This window comes from Callorhinus ursinus, unplaced genomic scaffold (assembly GCF_003265705.2).
Source record: "Callorhinus ursinus isolate GAN/ISIS: 27379988/994484 unplaced genomic scaffold, GSC_fseal_2.0 scaffold16, whole genome shotgun sequence".
Taxonomy (NCBI): domain Eukaryota; kingdom Metazoa; phylum Chordata; class Mammalia; order Carnivora; family Otariidae; genus Callorhinus; species Callorhinus ursinus.
In genome coordinates this window covers 34932570-34952653 of record NW_027397078.1, presented here as the reverse complement: position 1 = coordinate 34952653, position 20084 = coordinate 34932570, and the positions used below count along the sequence as shown (strand labels likewise).

The following is a 20084-nucleotide window of genomic DNA, read 5'->3' as shown; positions in this document are numbered from 1 at the left end:
CCCTGGTCAGCGGGGAGCCTGCTTCTCCCTCTCCGTCTCCTGCTCCCCTTGCTTGTGCTCTCTTGCTCTCTCTGTTAAATAAATAAATAAAATCTTAAAAAAAAAAACGATCAAAAGCTATGTGAGTATCCTCAACAAACAACAAAAATATAACTTTCACAATGGATAGCTAACTTGGGAAATGTTTGAAGTTTTCATATACAGTTCATGAGGATGTTCAATGGGAAGCCAATTGGATTAGGCTAAGCTCGGTGAGTGGCAATATTAGGTTATGAGTCACCTATTAAAAAGTCAAATGTGAACATGAATCGGCCTCTCAAAATGGTGAATCTTTGCAAAAGTGTTTAAACAACACATTGGGAAATTACCTTAGGCCACTTGGCAGATTTTGCCAACGTTGGGTTTTATTTATTTTATAAACACTGTCAAGTTCTATGACAATGCATTTGGTGGGTCCTCAGAGCATTTTCAGCTTCCTTATTACAAGTGAGAGAAAAGGACTGACCCTTAGACGAAGGAGGAAAAAACTATTTAATTTCCAGTATGGGTGTAATAGTTGTCTTGTGGGCTAATTGAGGGGTGTAAGGAAGAGTTCTTTGTCCCCTGATGCTTGAATTTCCTAGCATGGGACTCCTACCTGCCAAGTTTCAGTGAACCTTTAGTGTGCACGGAGTTTGTACCCTGTGGAGGTTGGCTGAGCTGTTCTCCTGCTTATCTAGGTCAGCATTGTTATCAATTCCAAGAGCATATCACAGCTCCTGTCCCACACAATGAATGCCTTGAAATCGCACAATGAAATGTTTTGAATGATTGAGGGAATCAATTTAGTGTCATGAGGGCACTAGCTGCTGGAAACCGAAAAGTGATTTAGACTACCTTATAACCCGGAGAATAGGAACCGCATATTATAGGGTTGCTGTAGTTTACACACAGTGGACCTTGCAGAAAGGACTGGATACCATGAATGGTCAATGGTGGACTGGAATTCCCTCCTTGTGTAGAGGCTTAGCTCATACAATGCCTTATGTTTCCACTCTGAATTTTCTGGTAATCCAGACTGACGAGTCTTTCCCCAGGTCATCAGCTAAACCAAACTCTTCATTGTCTTTCCAAAAGATATTTTGTCACCACCGATCCTTGAATGGAAGAGGAAGGACAAAAGGTATAGATACGTGTCTGCATTCCTCAGAAGATGAAATCAGCCTAGTCTCCCTGTGCACTGGGCTCATCGCACATGAAGACGTCTGTGAGGGGCCTTCTTGTTGAGGTGGAAAGTTGTTTGATTTCAGAGCCCTTCTTCGGGCGCCTGTTGGCTGGTGCTTCTCTTTTCTGCCTGCCTTTCCTGCCACACAAAATGTCGGGGCCTTTGGTAACTGTTCAGTTTCCTCATCATAAATTGTTGGGCACTTTCTGTTGGTCCTCCTTTCTGTTTGTTCACAAGTTGATACATCATGTTGTCATCTTGAACTCTGCTTTCGAAAACTCTTAGGATTCTTTGGGGCCCTTTCTGCCTTGTCCCAGACTCCCACTGGTGTCATGGTCTTGCGGAATAGCTTCTAACAACTTGTGCGTCAACTAACAGTATCTGTTGGGCAACTAGCATTGCTAGGCATTTTGCGAACTCTAGGAGTCTCGTTTATATAGAGTCTATTGTGTCATTTACGAATATTGGTCATCATTGTTGTTCGGGGGTGGGGGTAAAGGTGGCATCATATTTTCTTGCCTCGTTTTTATGACAATTTTGCATCCTTAAATGAGTGTTTAATAAAGAGACAGCATAACTAGATGCAAGGCATATAGAGCTAGTTTGGATACTGAATCACACCAAAAAAACCTACAAAAGTACTTGTATCTTTGGGGAAATTTGGATATGTAGTATATGTAATATTGTATTAATACTAAATTTTAGCGTGATGTGATGTTGTGGTTTTACAAGAGTATGTCATTTTTCTTAAGTGATAGATTCTGTAGGATTTTCAGGGGAAGTGTCCTCATGTCCATTAGTACATAACGGCTGTTAGTACATATCAAATGATTCAAATAAATATTTCAAATTCATAAAGATAGAGACAGAAGAAATTTTAAAAGTGTTGCAAACTAGAAATAATTGGTAAACCTCGAGTAGTGTTTCTCAGCCTCCACACTATTGACATTTGGGATCCAACTGTTTTTTGCTGTGGGCCTGTCCTCTGTACTGACTAGCAGCATCCTTGGCCTCTACCCACTAGATGCCAGTAGCATTCCACCACCCCCAGTTGTTGTGACCAAAAATGTCGCTAGATATTGTCAGATGTCCACTGGGGGGCAAAATCATCTCTTGTTGAGAATCACTGCTCTAGAAGATTACAAGGATGGTTGTTGTACTCTTTCAACTTTTCTATGTGACTGAACCTTCTCAGAATGTTAAGTCAGGGATACAGTCATTGTTGTGGCTATGAGCTCACTATCAATGAAGAACCACTTCCCACTCCGGGATCCTTGATCTGGAATAAATAAAGAAGCTTATATCAATGAAACTAATCAAGGCCTAATAATTTAACATCATTAAGTTTATATTTAAACCATTTGGGTCCTCTGAATTGCACTGTTGTCTTTACAAGAAAATATGAGGCTTTCCAGAATGCCAAGGTAGGAAGGTGCTGTTGATTATATGGTGTTCTCTTCTGGGCTGTAACGTCCATCTCCTGTAATCCTGGACCCAAGCGGGCACTATCATAGTGCTCATTTTGGAGGATGCTACAGAGTTGACTGCTATTCATTCATTTGTTTGTTTAAACAAATCCTATTGTAAAACAGTTTCCATGTGCCAGATTAGGCACTGAGTACTTATGTAAGGAGTGGTCGTGGATTTGGATGCTAGGCTTGGTGGCTGTTGCCGACCAGCGAGGTGAGGGTTGTTGGCCTAGGAGTCCCATGAACTGTAATTCTGTCTGTAATTCTCATCGTGCACAGATACAGCGACCTGGCCATTCAACGATAGAGGGCAATATGAAGAAGTTAGGTTACTGCTTTCATGTGTTTAGATCTTCCCCCAAAAGCAATTGCTAAAATTCCCATTTCTGTACAATTTTGAGGCACTTACTAAACCAAGCATAGCAGGACTTTGTACCAGCTCACTGAACACACAGTATGTATTGCACAGCTACCATTGCCAAGTGCTATGTGAAGTCCAGAGATGGAAAGATGAAGGAGATTCGCCCCTGACCTTCCGAAAATCAGAATTGGCTACCCGGTATAACAGGTAAATAAGAAATAATTCCTATTCAAGGAGGCAAAGCAAATGAGACGATTTCAAGTTGCCATAAGCATATGAACATGCAAATGTTTGAGTTTTTTTTAATTGTATGAGCTCTCAGGATCCTATAATGTAGGAAGACATGTGTTCACAGAGTTATTGATAATTACATAACATAGCTGCTACCTCCGTAGTGCAAGCTGTCATTTCCAATCATTATGGGGAAGTGAGGTAATCATTTTAGGGTTGGGCTATTCAGGGACTACTTTATGCGGGTAGTAGCATTTACAGTGAGTTTTGGAGCATGGGTCAAGTTTTACAGGTATGTAGAGGTATGAGGGTTTGGAATGGAGGAAGAAGTCTGTTTTAGCCAGAGGCCATCGTGTGGAGTATGAACGTGAGAGCCATGTTTTCAGGGAATGATTAGGGAAGTTAGTTTAAAAGTCACAAAATATCATACAACGTGAGTGTGATGCTAGGTTACGAAGAAAAAGATTTGGTTCAGAACACTGGGGTGTTTATTTCCTGCGTTCATGAGTCTTATTTTCAGCATCTGTGTTGTTCACTGATGAATTGTCAGCCCCTTGAACGGCATGCGGCATATACTAGGTAATCGATATTAGTTATCTGCATCAATATGTGCAAGCTATAATGATAGTATCTCATTTTTACAATTAATCATTGTACTCCTTTCAATAGTCCTGGCAAGGTGGTTAGTATTATCCTTAGCTTTCAGAAGATAACGCTGATGTTCCGGGAAGGAACGGGAACCCACTAAGTTTTCGATTCAAGGTTCAAGGTTGCTCTGTCTGAATCTAGATTCTATGGGTTAGTCTTCTGTGGAATTTTTTACTTCTTGATATTCGGGAAATGGTCGATGGCTGTCCACATTTCTTCATCCTATCTTTCTTTTTCACTTTAGGATCTTCATAAATCTGTAACCAAAGCAAATCGTCAATCTATTTTTTTAGGTGTATGGTATCTTACTGTGTCTTTGTGTCATAGTTTATTTAATCCATCTCATACTGATTGGGTCTCAGAGGGTATATACATTTGCCATTTGGATAGAAACTGCTAGATTGTTCTCCATAGGGGAGTGTTGAAATGAACTCTGAACAGTATATTATAACGCATATTTCCTTACAGTCTCTTTAACACCTTGTTTTCAGACTTTCAATACTGCCTTTCGACAATTTCTTTACTGAATCCACCAGAAATCCATATGGAATCTTATCCATTTCTTTTGTTTAAAATAAAATGTTATTTATAAAAGTAATACATTTTTCTTATGGGATATAAGGAAAGACAAAATCACACTGGAAACCACGCCCCCCCCCCAAAAAACCACCTCCATCCCACAACTGATGGACAGCGACTTTTGATCCCTCCTTCGTACAGTTTTGTTAGGCCTGTGTACGTAGACTTTTCCTTTTACATAGTCGATCATGCTGTGGTCACTCCTTTTGTAATCAATTTTGTTCATTTAACTGTAAATCTTATAGCAAACCGTCTTCATGTACCATTTGGGTTTATGGCTGAATGGTATCCATTGTTGGATTAGCCATCACAGTGACAGCCAGCCCCCCTTTTTTACCTGTCATGAGATATTAAAAACGAATAACCTATGAAAGTTCCCAGAATGTTCCTGCCTAAGAGCATTTATTAATCTCATTACCTTGCCCTCTTCCTCTCATCGACTGTTAAATGCCCGAAGGCAGGAAGCCGCAGTTTTAATGCCTAGGATTCTGTGTGACTAGCATCTTGTACCTTGGCTTCCTTTATTAATTCAATTCATACTGAGTCTCTCTTATGTGCTAGATACTAGTGTGAATAATAGAGTATAAAGGTGAAGAAGACCCCCTTCACAGGTGTGCGCCAGGCTTAGCATACCCAGTTGACATCATGTGGTTACCTCGGAGATAGGACTCTGAACCCAGTAGTAGTGCGACAGCATTCCAGCAAAAGTGGCTCCATCCTTGATTGGGTGAATGTTCCTACATAGAGCTCTGTATCGCCTTTCTGGGAATCCTTGGCTACTGTGTCCAGTCTCTATCTGTTTTATTTTTCATAGTACAGGGCTAATTATAATTGTCCTTCTCAATTCACAGAATCAGAGAATTCAGCTAGCTAATACATACAAATGCACTTTGCAAAAAAGAGAAGTTTAACTTAAGGCAAACCTTCTTCATCTGTCATTAATGGCCAGCACTGTGTGCAATGTTTAGGGACTCTTGGTATGTGAAGCTAATGAAAGCAATCTGAAAAATTTTTAAATTTGGTTATTAAAATTATATCCAAATGTCTTTTACCATAGTTAACCTCTTGATTAATAATACATTTTTGTTTGAATCTAATGACTTTGGAATGTATATATTGTGGGTGTTTATGCGATTTGTCATTATTTAAATGAGCTTTTAACTAACTTCTATTCCCCTTTTACTGTATATTTTTGTATTTCTTGTTAAAACAGAAGTGAAATCTTATAAATAGTTGGTTGGATGATTTTTACTTCTGTCTGTATGGCTTTGATCTTATTCTTTTTTTTTTTAAAGATTTTATTTATTTATTCATGAGAGACAAAGAGAGAGAGAAGCAGAGGGAGAAGCAGGCTCCCTGCTGAGCAGGGAGCCCGATGCGGGACTCGATCCCAGGACCCTAGGATCATGACCTGCGCCGAAGGCAGACGCTTAACCATCTGAGCCACCCAGGCGCCCCGGCTTTGATATTATTCTTATCTTACCAATCAGGCTTTCTGCACATGCACCTGCACTCGATGTGTCTAATAAAGGGCAGTTGGATGGAAAGCTGTCGCCTCATGAGACTGACATACTGTGACTTCTGTACTACAGCCTGATTGGATGAAGAGAGTTACGTTCTGAGACAGCACAATGCAGCTAATTCAAGATGTGTCTTTGTGTCAGTAGCATGATTGACTGGAGCTAAAAGACTTGGCCAGTCAATTCCTCCCTGATCCACTGAGACCCGAAACACTGTCCCAGCGGAACCCTTCTCGTCCAATTGAGGCACAGAGAGTCGGTCATTATAGGAACAAGGCTGCCACTAATCATGGAGCTTTTTGAATTCATCCAGAACATTCCTTTATTTTTTTTTTAAGATTTATTCATTTATTTTATAGAGAGATTGAGAAAGAGAAGGAGAGAGAGCGCTAGTGGGGCAGAGGAAGAGGGAGAGAAAGAACCTCAAGGAAACTCCTCACTGAGTAAGGAGCCTGACCTGGGAACTGATCCCAGGACCCTGAGATCATGACCTGAGCCGAAATCAAGATGCTTCACTGACTGAGCCGCCCAGGCGCCCTCAGAAGCATTCTTTATTCATTTGTCTCAATCCCTCTCTACTTCCTTTACCTTAAACCAAATGGCCAGTCAACCCACAAGATACTTTGTATTTAACCTGCTTGTATATTGTGTGATGTTAGGAATTCTTGTAGAGTTTTGGATACTGTAATCCAGCCACCACTTAGAGCAATACAAATGAGAACACGCTTTACATTTTGTAATATCATCCTTAACACTATATAACCTTGGGGTATTCTGAAAATAATCTCTGTGAGTCCAAAGAGATAAGGATGATCAAATTCTGGGGAAGAATTGGATTTTGTTGGATTTGTAAGTTCATTGTGTGTCCGGGATGAGTAACTGAATAGAGGTGGCTTAGGTTTTACACTATCTGAAGTGGACGTAAGAATTCATTTCTCAAAACCCGTTTCAAATGATACAGGTTAATTCTGACTAGTCGTCCAAAATATTACCAGGTATCTAAATAAGCCCATATGTTGAGGTCACACTTCATAATGACACTGTGTAAGTAAGAGGAATTTAGGGCAGGAAGCCCTGGGTTCATCATAGACATTCTCCTAACTAGCCGTGTCACAGCAGTAGGATCTGTGCATGGGGAGATTTTTCGGAGGCTATACCCTCTTCCCCACCATTTCCATCCCTAGTACAATCCACGAAACAGACAGTGCTTGCCACAACATGTGGTCTCCAGTCCAAGTCCATGGCTGCCCATGTTTCCCTCCAGTGATGCCATTGGCTATGGGGTAAGTTATACATTCTCTCTGAGGTCCATTTCTGCATCTTTAAAACAAAAACATGAATGCTTTAGCAGGTATTTTGTTCCATGATGAAGCCGACTTTGCATCAAAAGAAATTCTGTATGTAGAAGTGATGTTTAAACTATGAGGTCAAATACTAAAATTACCTTCATTACGATGATAACCACTTCTAACACAACAGCATTTGATGAGACTATTCTCAGTGAGTCGACCACTGGACCTTAGTGCTTGGCACGTATTGTGTGTCTGCATAACATCACTGAGAGCTGGATGTTGGTGTTTTTATTTTTACACATAGGACTAAAACCCTGAGAGGCCAAATGATTTACCCAAAGCCTTGAAGCTTTCAGTGGCAAACCTCAGTTTTGAACTCTTTCATTGTGATGGAAACATAGGTTCTGCTTATCTGAATTTGCCTTTAAGTGGAAACTTTGAGACTGTGTGGGGTGTTCTGTGTGTTTGTTTTTCAACCAAAGTGTTTTGAGCCCCATGTATCTATCAAGGAAAGTGGTCAGAACTGTAGGTTCATCATTTTGTTTCTTTCGCACGACAACTTTAGGAGCTAAGCAGGGGCACTAATGTCCTTTTGTCTTTGTGTTGGGGGTGAGTTGTGTCCTGGGGGAAGTGTAGCAGCCTCCATGCTTTGTACCCACTAAGCGCCTGGGGTGCCTCCCCTTGCCCCGTTTGTGACCACCTCACTGGTCTCCAAAATAATGTCTTCCTGGTGGCAAACCCCCCCCCGCAGGTGAGAACCACTGAGCGAGACTAAGTCTGTCTTACAGGTGATGAAAATTAAGTAGGGCGAGTTTAGAGTCCAGGGTCACAAAGCTCGTGAGCCGCAGCATTTGAATGGGTTTGCGTCAGGACTGTGGGCCCAGACCTCACTCACCGTCCTTCTCCCAGAGGTCATCCCTTTCTCTCCCCCCGGGTCGTGTTTCTAGACCCCCACCCAGGTCACTGTACTGGCCTGCCCATGGTTTCTAAGAGCCCGCCTTCTCCCGGGGCGGATTGGCCACCCGCCCTGCGTCTGGGGCTTGGAGGCGGGTACACAGGAGGACCCGGGGCGTGGCTTCCACCGCTGGTCCCTAAACCGGTAGTTCCCGCAGCTCTCCCCCTCCACTTCCTGGCTGCTCTCACTTCCTCTCATCTCTGAAGATCTTTTTTGTCCAGACCCTTTTCGATCTGTTGCAAACAATAGATGTGAGAAAGCACAGCACTGCAAAGCAGTTCAGTCAGCGGCCGGGAATTTCTGGAATGACTGAAATAGCCCTGGCAATGTAGGTCGCTATTCTGAAGGCTGAGCTAAGTGTTTGAAAGTGGTTCACACAACCGTGATCTCGGGGCTGCAGTGACGGAACCTGCGGTTGCAGACAATCTCAAGGTGGGGCCTGAGAGCGGTGGAAATTGGCTTCTCTACCTAGGATCACACACACAGCGGGGGTTACTGGTTCCTGGGCCAAACTTTCTGATGTTTCCTCTGCCCTTAGAACAGCTGAACTCAACTTGTGTCCCGGGAAGAAGGTGTAACCTGGCTTGATTCGGCCCCTTATCACCCTGCTCTTGCCAGACTGGAAAAGAATAGAGGACTGAGCCATTCACCCTTCTTCTGTTTAGAGAACGAGTGTGGACACCCATTCTTGCTGTACCCGCAAAGTCCCTTATTGTCTCCAGTCTAAGTTAGGTTGGGACTTATTTAGCAGAGACTTTCTGGCACATACTGTAGGAAGTGCCTTACAAAACTAATTGTTCCAAGGACCTGGTCCTCTTACCAGCCTTTATAGAGGAGTGGCTGGGACCAAGTGCGTTAGAGGTTGAGGAACTTGTTGAAGATTGTGGAAAAGAAATGGTAGGGCTTGGATCAAAGAGAGTCAGATTCTAACTCAGTGGTTAGCAAAGTTGAGTGGGCCCCAGCCTTGCCTGCAGGCTTGTTAAACAGAGGTTTGCTTGGTCAGCCCCATCGCCTCAGCATTTTGTGTTGATAGGTCTTGGGTGATGCATATGAATTTGCATTTGTGACAGAGGCCTTGGTGCGGCCGCTGCTGTCCCTGGGGCCACACTTTGGAGAACCCGCTGCTGCAAATTGTACAGGCTCTTGAGCGCCACGCATTGCTGCTCTGATTCAATCAGCTCAAATACAAATATAGAATGACTTTGATCAGTGGGTGGCCATCTTGGGGTGAAATAACAATGCCTAGGCTTCATCCTCAGATATTCTGACTCAAGTGCTTGGCCTCCATCCCAGGCATCTGGAGTTAACAATTTTCACCATGTGATTCCAACCTGCTGCGAGGCTTCACATTGGAAATCAGTGATTTGGGCTGTGGTTAGAAAATTTGAATGCATATGGGAATTACTTGGGGCTCTTGATAAAATGCAGATTTCACGTCATGCCAAGAACCCAGTAGATTCTCATACCGTTGGATTTTCATACAAACTTTGAGTAGCAGGGACTAGTGTTCCCCAAGCCCCATGGCTCCTCTATAAAATACAGGATATCCAGTTGAATCTGGATGTTTATTTTTTTTAATCAATATTTCCCAATATTGCATGGGTTACACTTACACTAAAAATTATTCATTACGTATCTGAAATTTCAATTGACATGGACATTCTTGTTTTCTTTTGTTTCATTTGCATTGGTAAATCTAGCAGTCCTATCCAAAAGAGAATTTTGTGAATTGCTTGTTTCAGCACACACATGTACTCATTCACTCATAGATTCCTAGTTCTAACCCAGACCTGCTAAATCATAATTTCTAGGGTCTCATTATCTTTATAGTTACCAAGCACTGTGAGGTGATTCTTACCAGCTAAATTTGGGAAATAGATCAACCCCTAACTCATGACTACTTGTAATTCCCCCTGTCACTCCCACAGACACATTAGGAAGGTGTACTTTGGTTTGAGGCTAGTCAGGGAGCTGAGGGTGCTTCTTTAGCACATCATAGACTCTGTGAGAGTAGTATTTGGTCCCACTACTAGGTGAGGGTAAGTCCAGAATTCTGGGCTATGATATTTTAGTTCCGTGGATAAGCTGTCTTCTTTGATTGTGGAAGAAAATCTGGGTATTCAATTATTTGAGGTGCTAGAGTTTGCTGATAAAATATAGGATGTCTAGTCAAATTTGAATTTCATATAAATGATGAATCCATTTTTTAGTATATAAGTAACCCTCAAATATTATGTGAGATCTTCTGATGCAAAGAAAATTGTTGTTTATACGGAATTCACATTGAACATGATATCCTATGTTTACAGTTGGCAATTCTGGTAGTAACGCTGGGCTGGAGAACATTCTTGAAATGATCTCAGTGGGGCCAGCCTGCTTATCATCCTCAGTCCTGCTGGCTCCTGAGCAGCACTGCAGGTATCTACTTACAGAACAGTCTTTGAAGTGGTCAAGAGCACCACAGAGGCTAATAGGAACTTGGACAAGAAAAGTGAGACCTCCTTCAAAGAGGAGCAATAACAAAAGGTATCAGTCCTTGGGAAGACTCCCCAGGATCTCCGAATGGACTCTTTGGGAGATTGGGGGAAATAAAGGGCATGCATCTCACACTGGGACCCAGAGTCAGTATTTTTTCCCAACAGGAGGAGTTCTGCACAGAACTGTGTCGGCGTAGGTATAATATCTGCACCAGAGAGGCCTCTGGTACAAACCAGTAAGTGAACTCTACTTTTATGAGCACTGGCCCCATCTACTGCTCTGCAAGATGCTAACTCTTTGCATTCCTGGTGGAAAAGACTGTCTCTCAGCAGTTCTGGGATGGGCACGTTTGTGAGTGGTGGAGGGTTTGGTGAAGACACAGAGGTTGGAGCCAGGAAAGGAGGTCCCTAGTAAAGGTAGAGCAAACAATCAGCTCATAAGGTACGTATTGTTGGGTGGAACTCCAGCAATCCCACTCATAGAAGCGGGAGCCAAATCTTTCTATAATTATGACCTTTGTCCTTGATTTTTGTTAAGACTGTTATGTTTAGATACTTAGGGTGTTATTTTTTTGTTCTCTGTGCATTTTAACTTGCTAAGTTGTACTAATTCCTTTCCAACCCATGTATTTTATGGCAACACCTTAATAGACGTATAGACATATCTGATTTTTAATTATTCAGTTTTTTAATATCAGCTGATGTCCTTGAACTGAAGTAACTAAATTAGCACTTGTAAATTTCTCTAGTATTCGTGCTTCATTGGGTGTTTTATGACCAAAGTCTTTACTGGAATACATCTTCATGAACTGTTTTCTGCTTTCTGAACATACTGTACAGGACAGAATGTACTTTATAATAAAATTCAGGCCTACTAATACCATGTTTTACACAATTAATTACAATTAGTCAATTACATTAGGAAGCCTGTGTCTTTATTTTAGTGATTTAGGCATTGGTGGCTGTGGCCAGTGAAAGAGAATACCTAAAAGAAGAGACAGTTTGTTTTTAGTAAGTTAGCCCTCTCTGGCAACGATTAACATTCTGATACAGCGCATAATTTACTCACCCAGTGTAAACAGTTGCATTCTCTCCGTGAACAGTCTTTCACTAGAGTATTTCTTGTGTTACCTCTTACTGTACTACTGCTTTTGGAAAACTTTTTAATAACAGGATATGGTGTGTTCATCGACTAAGGGCTTGTGTTCTTGGTCCAACCTCAGAAAGCTCTCCAAATGTGTTCTCTGCTACTTCAGAGAAATTGGCGTTTATTTTTTTTTTTTCTTTCCATGGGATGGCAAATTCATGTGTTCTCTAACTGTAGGGAAGCAGCCCGTTTTTATAAAATCTCCAGAGGAAACTGCCCCTGCTGACTTTTGCACAGAGAAGAGGAACAGAAACTGTTGCCTTGTCTTTTATTTTAATAGTCTAAGGGCGAGAAAGAATCCTATGGTGGGGATTTTAAATTTGCCAGACCTGTATCAGATTTGTGAACTTTGCTCACCACGCTTCATGAAGGATGTGGGAAACCTGAAAGGAAGTTTAAAAAACAGCAACAGAGGTGGTTGAAATTATGCAAGATACTTCCCATCGAGAAGTCTTACTGGAAATGGGCTTGTTTCCCCTGCAGAGAGGTGTTGGGTTATGATCAGATGTGTGCGTTGGGTGTGACGTGGGGGTGAGTTGCCCTGTGTTCTGGGGGATTCGGAGGTGCCTCCTTTCAGAAAAGCTGATACCCTGTCTTTGGATGCTTGCAGCAGGGGGGCTGCTAGCTTTGGACCGCTGCCCACACAGGCCTGTGCACCTTGTGCGTGTGGTCCCTGGTGCCCTGTCAAAGGCTCCCAGGTGCTCTACTCAGATGCTGAGTGCAAGGCCCTGGAAGTGTGAGCACTGCTTTCCTCCCCACCCCCACCCGTCGCTTGGACCCCAGTTTGCAGTCTGCAAGTGCCTGGAAGATCTCCGAGGCCATCCAGAAATTCACATGGGGTGGGTGGACCGAATGGTGAAGGATATTGGCCAATCCAAAAACGGCACTTGATATTTCCTCTTGTGATTTTGCTCTGAAGCAGTTTTCAGTGTTGTTGAGCAAACGGTAGAAGTTCTGGAGGTCCTTGGTGGCAGAGGAACAGCCAGGACTCAGCAATGCTCCAGAACCTGGGCTTTTGCCCTCTGGTTGGAGATTGTGACTGTGCCGTCCCTGCCTGTCACAATTGCTTGTCGCATGCAGTTACTTCACCTTTCCTCTTGCGCTTGGGAACGCAGGCTTCTAGAAGGTTCTCCATAGCCTACCCTTCCCTTTTGCTGATGATTGAAATTCAGGGTTTGAATTGAAAGTGTAAAAGCTAACGAGTGGATTTTCTCTGCAACTTAAATGGAGAGTTTGTCTCTGGGTTATATCTCACTTTGACTGGAACGTGGTTAATACGAGTGGAAATTCTGTGTTTTGGTTCGGGGAGGCCAGGAAATTGTGGCTTCAGGTTATTTGCTTCATATCCATAAAAACAGCCTTTACGTCTATGTCTTGATATTGCGTATGATATCTATTTATCTGCCACACTTCCTGATGTCTGGTGTCAGGAGGCATAGCGTAATGGAATGTGTGCAAAACTTTTGTTCAAAATGGATAATGTGCCCTTCATAATGTTATTTAATCTTTCTGAGCCGTTCGTTGTTTCCTCATCTGTAAAATGGAATACACGTACTTCCCTCACGGGCTGTCTGTGAGGAAGGAAGGAAGACAGTGTGAGGAAAACTGATGAGCATGGTACCTGTCATAAAATCACGCATTGTATTTATTCATTCAATCCTCTGAGGATAGAGCCCCCAACTGAGAGGAGCGAAGCCCGGGCTCCTTCTGGAGCTTGTCGCAGAAGAAATGTTCAGGTGTCAGGTGTAATGATGCTTTTCTTTCTCTCTCTTTTTTTTTTCTCACCAGCCACAGGACGAAGTCTTCTGGCTGGCCACCTCCCTCGGGCACCTGGGGCTTGAACCAGGCGCCACCCTGTGGATGGGACATGACTGCGAACCGGGATGGCCGAGACTGCTTCCTCAAGTAGGTGGAACTGACGGCTTGAACTGTGAGATCTTGTTCCTGTGCTTTGCCTCTGTTTCCAGCCTTGACTCAGAGAATTAACATGCCTCCCTTTGGGGCTCATAGACATGTGGAGGTCATCGGTCAAGCTGCTTAATCTCCTCTGTCCTCTATGTCTTGTGACATGCAGTTGCTCCATAGTGGGTCGCGGGCCATGTTAGGCGGATAATTCTCACTACAGTAAGGTCCTTCTGGGAAAGAGCAGAAGTGTTCATTAGTAAATCCGAGGCCAGCTGTACCCACTGTCCGAGGCTAGAACGAAAGTTTGACATGGAGGACCATCATTTCAGTTGCTTTGTAGAGTTGGTCAAGACAGGAATGTTGCTGGGTCATTCGTAACGAAAAACATGAGCTAACAGCATTATATGCGTTCCTCTCGCTGACACTGGCTGAGATTTTGGACCTTTGTGGTGCCCTTTTTTTTTTTTTAATGGGTTAAAATGTATATAGCAAAAAGGTAAATTTTTCTAACATTTTCACATTTTGGGGTATACACTTCTGTGACATTTAAGTACATTCAGAACATTGTACAACCATTAACCACTCTCCATTTCTAGAACGTTATCATCATGCCCAACAGAAACTCTGTACCCATTAAAAAATAATTTCCCATCCCCCACCCCGCTGGTAAGCTCTGTTTTACTTTCTGTCGCTATGAATCTGCCTATTGTAGATATCTCATATAAGTGAAATCATAAAATACTTGTTCTGTGTATAGCTTATTTCACTTAGCATAATGTCCTCAACGTTTCTTACGTGGTGTGGTATATATAACAATTTTGTTCCTTTTCAAGGCCGAATAATGTTCCATTGTACACCATCCATTTTATGGATAGCCCTCATTTGTTTAACCATTCATCTGTCAATGGAAATGAGGGTTGTCTGCACCTTTTGGGTCTCATGAATAATGTTGCTGTGACCAGTGCTTTATAAGTATCTGTATGGGTCCTTGCTTGCAATTCTTGTGGGTATATACCTAGCAGTGTAATCACTGGATCATAAGATAATTCTGTGTTTACCTTTCGGAGGAACCACCAAAGAATTTTGGAGACATCAGTGGCTATAGGTCTCTGGTTTTTCGCAATGGTATGAGATGAGTCTTCCTATTGCACTTAGCAAAAAAGCAAGGATCTACCCTGCTTTCTTTTACAACCCATGTGGAATATTCTTAAGTAGGAGAATTTTTAAAATAAATTCTAGATCAGTAAGCATGTTTGATCCTAAGCTAATACAGTTGAGTTGAGACTGGATGCCAAGGGAAGCATTTTTCTTTTTTTTTTTTTTTTTTTTTTTTAAAGATTTTTTTTATTTATTCATTCGAGACACAGAGATACAGAGAGAGAGAGAGAATGAGAGAGAGCATGAGCAGGGCGAGAGGCAGAGGGAGAGGGAGAAGCAGGCTTCCCGCTGAGCCAGGAGCCCGATGCGGGGCTTGATCCCGGGACCTCAGGATCATGACCTGAGCCGAAGGCAGACGTTCAACCATCTGAGCCACCCAGGCGCCCCGGGAAGCATTTTTCAAACTACAGGCTGCATTTCTTTGTTCTCGTCAATCTGACTGTGGGGGCTGATAAGCAGACAGGGTCACTATGAGGTGGGGGACCATGTTTATAAAGATAAAAATCTTTCAAGATTGTTTTTGGGGGGGGGCGCCTGGGTGGCTCAGTCGTTAAGCGTCTGCCTTCGGCTCAGGGCATGATCCCAGGGTCCTGGGATCGAGCCCCGCATCGGGCTCCCTGCACTGGGGGAAACCTGCTTCTCCCTCTCCCACTCCCCCTGCTTGTGTTCCCTCTCTCACTGTGTCTCTCTCTGTCAAATGAATAAATAAATAAATATGTAAAAAAAAAAAGAAAGAAAGAAAAGATTGTTTATGGGGATTCGGTCTTTGCACAGCCCAGCACCTCCAGGTGATTATGGGAAGCTATCTATGAGAAAAACATATGAACGTTTTGGTCAGATTTCCAGTCTTTGCGGCCCAAATCTCTCCTTTTTCTTGAATTTCCTGCAAAGGGGAGAGCAGTACTCTTCAGAGTACAATTTGCTCCTGAGGGCCTGGCCTTCTGGGAAGTTTCAAGTTGCCCGTGAACATGGCCCACTACAGGGAGCCTGTGGGCAGTGGTCCTCTGGCTCTTCGAGGCTTTCTTGAGGATGTGCTACCATAGAAAACTACACTGGAATTGGCCGTGGGAGTAGAAGCTCCCAGAAAGCACAAAGACTGGAAGAAAGACTAACAGTTTTGCTTATACCCTAGATTCTGAGTTGTTCATTCCGTACGGTTTACCCGAATGCTTTATAATGCTGAAAAGATGATATTTTGTCATATTACATTGTGCTATCTATTTTGTAACATCGTTATGAATGCATGTAATTGGCTCAGTTGAGGTGGCCTAGATGCTTTGACTCAAAACAATAAGAATGTACTTTCTAAAAGATTCAGATTATAAATTTATGGAGGTGTATCTTAGACTTTTCCAAGGAAAATGGATTTTTCTTTTTTCTCGTTGGATTTGGGCTCGAATGCATTCCAAACTGGTTGACCAATAATAATAGATGGAAACCCAAACCAGGGCCTGTTGGTTGTAGATGCCAGGAATGCCAGCTAGCCCTAGCCACATGCATTTCCCTTCATGTCCTTGACATTTTTAAGGGCAAGCCCACCTGTACATGTACCATTTACACTGGCCTCCTGCCGGCTGTTACGACCTGTAAGTGTAAATCAGCAACTTCATAGAGAAACCTGCACTGATTACTAAATAACAGCATTAAAAACCAATGCCCCCAGTGTCACTCTTCCCAAGCCGTAAGGTGTAGAGAGAGGGCGTGCACGTGCTCTTGCACCCAAGCTGGGAGAGGGGCGGAGGGAGCCGGAGAGAATCTCAAGGAGGCTCCCTGCTGAGTCCAGAGCCCAACACCAGGCTCCATTTCAGGATCCCGAGATCATGACCTGAGCAGAAATCAAGCGTTGGCCTCTCAGCCTACTTAGCCACCCAGGTGCCCCCAAATCTGTAGGGTTTTTTTACTGGAAAAGTAAGTTTCCACGGCTCTCTCAGACTCATTGTTAGCAGATGTGAAGAACAGTACTTATTTCAAAAGTGTTTGTTCTTTATCGCTAGTGGGTTTTATAAATGAGAATCATTCTGATGGCGTTGTTTTCTTATCTACTGAGTACTCTCCATTACAAAGAAATACTCTAATTACTCAAGTTTCTGTCGAGCTCTGGTTTGCGGTGTGGAGTATATCCCTGCTCATTAGTTTTGTGAGTTAAAAGAACAATTTGAAAATTAAGCTGTGACTAGTAATTAGCACCTTTGCATTTAATTTCTCACTCTTTTACATATTCTCTTTGAAAGATGTTAGATGTCTTCTTTTTTTATCTTGTCTTAGGATCCAAATGATATCCCAAATCAGACAATTGGTTTTGTTGGTGGTACAACTACTTTCAAGTTACTAATGAAGCTATGGGAAGATCCAGGCTTCCCATGTTCAAAGTTATTTTCTGGCTCAATAATGAGCTAATTCTATCTTGATGAGTCCTTCAGAACGCAGCCCACGGTAGTTAAATGTGTTCAAATTTCATGTTCCTTTTCCCATCCCCAATTGTTTAGAGTGGAACCAATACCTTATATTTTATAAAAAACTGGTAATGCATAGGGTTACAAAATTTTAATGCCATTATGCACATATGAATGTACATTTGTATAGCATTATATAGACAATAGACTACTGGTTATCAAGGTTTGCTGCCCTTTGAAATAGGTTCCGGAACTTTAAAATCCTGATGTCTGGTTGTCATAGTCTGCTGGGGGTTTATAATAATCTACGAAAGACTGGGTGGCTGAAATACAGCACTTTATTTCTCACAGTTCTAGAGTCTGAGAAATCAACAGTCAGTGTGCTGGCAAGGCCGGATTCTTGGTGACGGCCCTCTTCTTGGCTTGAGATAGTTGTCTTTTCTCCGTACCCTGACATGACAAAGAGAGAGGGATCCTATCTCTATGTCTTTTCTTAGAAGTTCCCTAATTTTATGATGCGAGCTCTACCCTCATGACCTAATCACCGCCCAGTTGCCCCACCTCCAAATACCATCATACTGGGGATTAGGGTTTCCACAAATGGATTTTAGAGGAACACAGACATACTCCGGATCTTGGGTAGAGCCAAGAAATAGTTTCAAAAGCTCCCCTGGTGATTCTAATGCACAGGACGGGTGGCTGCCCTACAACATTATTTAATTGATGAATGTTGTTCCCATTTCCAGATGAGAAAAGCGAGAGTCAGACTCATCAAATGGCTTTCCGCATGTGTACACGTGTACCTAGTCACAACGCGTCGTACATTCAAATATACCAACCTTCGCATTAGGAAAGGACCGCTTTTGTTGCTATTGTCAGAAAAATATGAAATACATTGGTTTGAGCAACAGAGAATACAGTTTACGAAACATGGGAGATGTAGAAGAAGAGTTTGTCAGTTTCTTCTTATTACCGTGTAAGCAGGGGAAGTGAGAGAGTCAGACAGGAAGAGAGAAACTGGAACGGAAGGAACGACTCTCAGGAAAGAGTGTCCTGTTAAGAAATGGGTGAGAGAGGGAGAAATAGAAGGAAAGAGAAAGTAAGAACTATAGAGAGTTTGATGCACTCTGTGATGTTTGCTGTAAGAACAGTATCAAGAAATAACAGATGTCGGGGGGGGGGCGCCTGGGTGGCTGACTCATTAAGCGTCTGCCTTCAGCTCACGTCATGATCCCAGGGTCCTGGGATCGAGCCCCGCATCGGGCTCCCTGCTCCGCGGGAGGCGCGCTTCTCCCTCTCCCGCTCCCCCTTCTTGTGTTCCCTCTCTCGCGCTCTCTCTCTCTGTCAATTAAATAAATAAAATCTTTAAAAAAAAAAAACAGATGTCGGTGTGGTTGTGGATCTAGATGCATAAAGCTCGGATATAGTTGTAGATAGAAATATAAATATTAACATAGCTCTTGATTCAGATACAGATGTAGTTGTGGATATAGTTATAAATGGATATAGAATATAGATATAGATGATCCATATATGTGCATGTAGAGAAGTGTAGATAGAGGCATATAACCTTGTCTGCCTAGGAGAGTCCTGGTTTATGAATATTGTTCTGACATAATTACAGACAGCACCTCCTTTTGCTCTTAATGTGATCTGATTTGGATAAAGCAAGTTTAGAAAATTCTTGCGAGACCAAAGGTTTCATTAAACCTTGACAAGTGACCTGGGAGATAGTGAGCTACATTGAGGAATCTACTTTTTGGGAAAAAGGTGAGGTTCCCCAGAACTGGGGATTGCCACATCCTCTGTAGAGTCAGACTAGTGTTTCTTCCACATCATCAGACTATAAAGCCCCGGTTGTTTTGGCTTTGTGTTGGAGTCTAATGTATTGGACTTAATGCTAAGTCCCCTGTAGTCCATAGTCTTAATCACCACCCCTGTGATCATGCAGCCATACCCGCTCACCTCCTTTCCCTGGCTTGCCCTCCCCATTCAGCATCCTTTAGAAATGGCCCCTCCGCCTGCTCGTCTGGTCATGTGCTTCTTTTAAAAGCACTCCCTGGCCCACCCAACATACATCCACCAAACACTTATTGAACATTAGTATATGCTGAAGATACCAAGATCACTGAGACAGTTTCTTACCTTTCATGATCTTAGAGGATGGTGGAAGTGATAGTCCCGCCATCATACTCAACTGCGCAAGATCTGTTTAACTTCCTTAGAGACATATAATACATGTCATAGAGAATAGGGAACTCTGTCTGCTCCTAATATCTCTTTTTGTTGTTGTTGTTAAACGGAGTAAAAACACTCTTGTTGGACTGTGAGGGTGGGGAGGATTAATACAAAAAAAAAGGCCTTCATAAATTTGGAACTTTGGCTTTTGAAGATTGAAAGGAAAATTAAAACATGGTCAAAATTAATATTAGAACACTCGTTGGCAAGATAGATGTTTATGAAGAGCCAGCCCAGTTGGAGTCTGGGGATAGCAATCGGGGGTGGGAAAGGAGACTGGAGGGTCATTGCAAAAATACATGCCCTGATTTTTCAAGTTCTGCATTTGAAGGGCTTGCTTTTCTTGTCGTCATCGTCGTCTTCTTCTTCTTCTTCTTCTTCTTCTTCTTTTTTTTCTTCTCCTCTTTTTTGGCCTGTTGGATTCCTGGCTACCTTCCCCCTGTAAGCCTACAAAAAGGAGCCCTGCATGCTTATTGGACAAGACACACTGTTCTTTAACTCTGCCAG

The 20084-nt window shown here is 42.7% G+C and overlaps 1 protein-coding gene and 1 long non-coding RNA gene across 6 annotated transcripts in view; one reads left to right on the top strand and one right to left on the bottom strand.

Moving 5' to 3' along the window:
- FRMPD4 (FERM and PDZ domain containing 4) overlaps positions 1 to 20084 on the top strand; it is a 552472-nt gene that overhangs the window by 344350 nt on the left and 188038 nt on the right. For 2 of the 5 annotated variants that reach the window (XM_073902098.1, XM_073902097.1), the window contains exon 2: positions 13672 to 13788. In XM_073902098.1, coding sequence (XP_073758199.1) covers positions 13672 to 13788 — 117 coding nt within the window. Of the gene's footprint in view, positions 1 to 3543; positions 3558 to 3760; positions 3845 to 13426; positions 13501 to 13671; positions 13789 to 20084 lie in introns of those variants that run through there. The other 3 variants (XM_025857600.2, XM_025857598.2, XM_025857601.2) reach the window with 3 other exon arrangements.
- LOC141374296 (uncharacterized) lies at positions 11655 to 19571 on the bottom strand. The gene is made up of 2 exons (XR_012381072.1): positions 19485 to 19571; positions 11655 to 14018 (listed from the first exon to the last, which is right to left on the bottom strand). It is a non-coding gene; the product is annotated as an uncharacterized lncRNA (long non-coding RNA).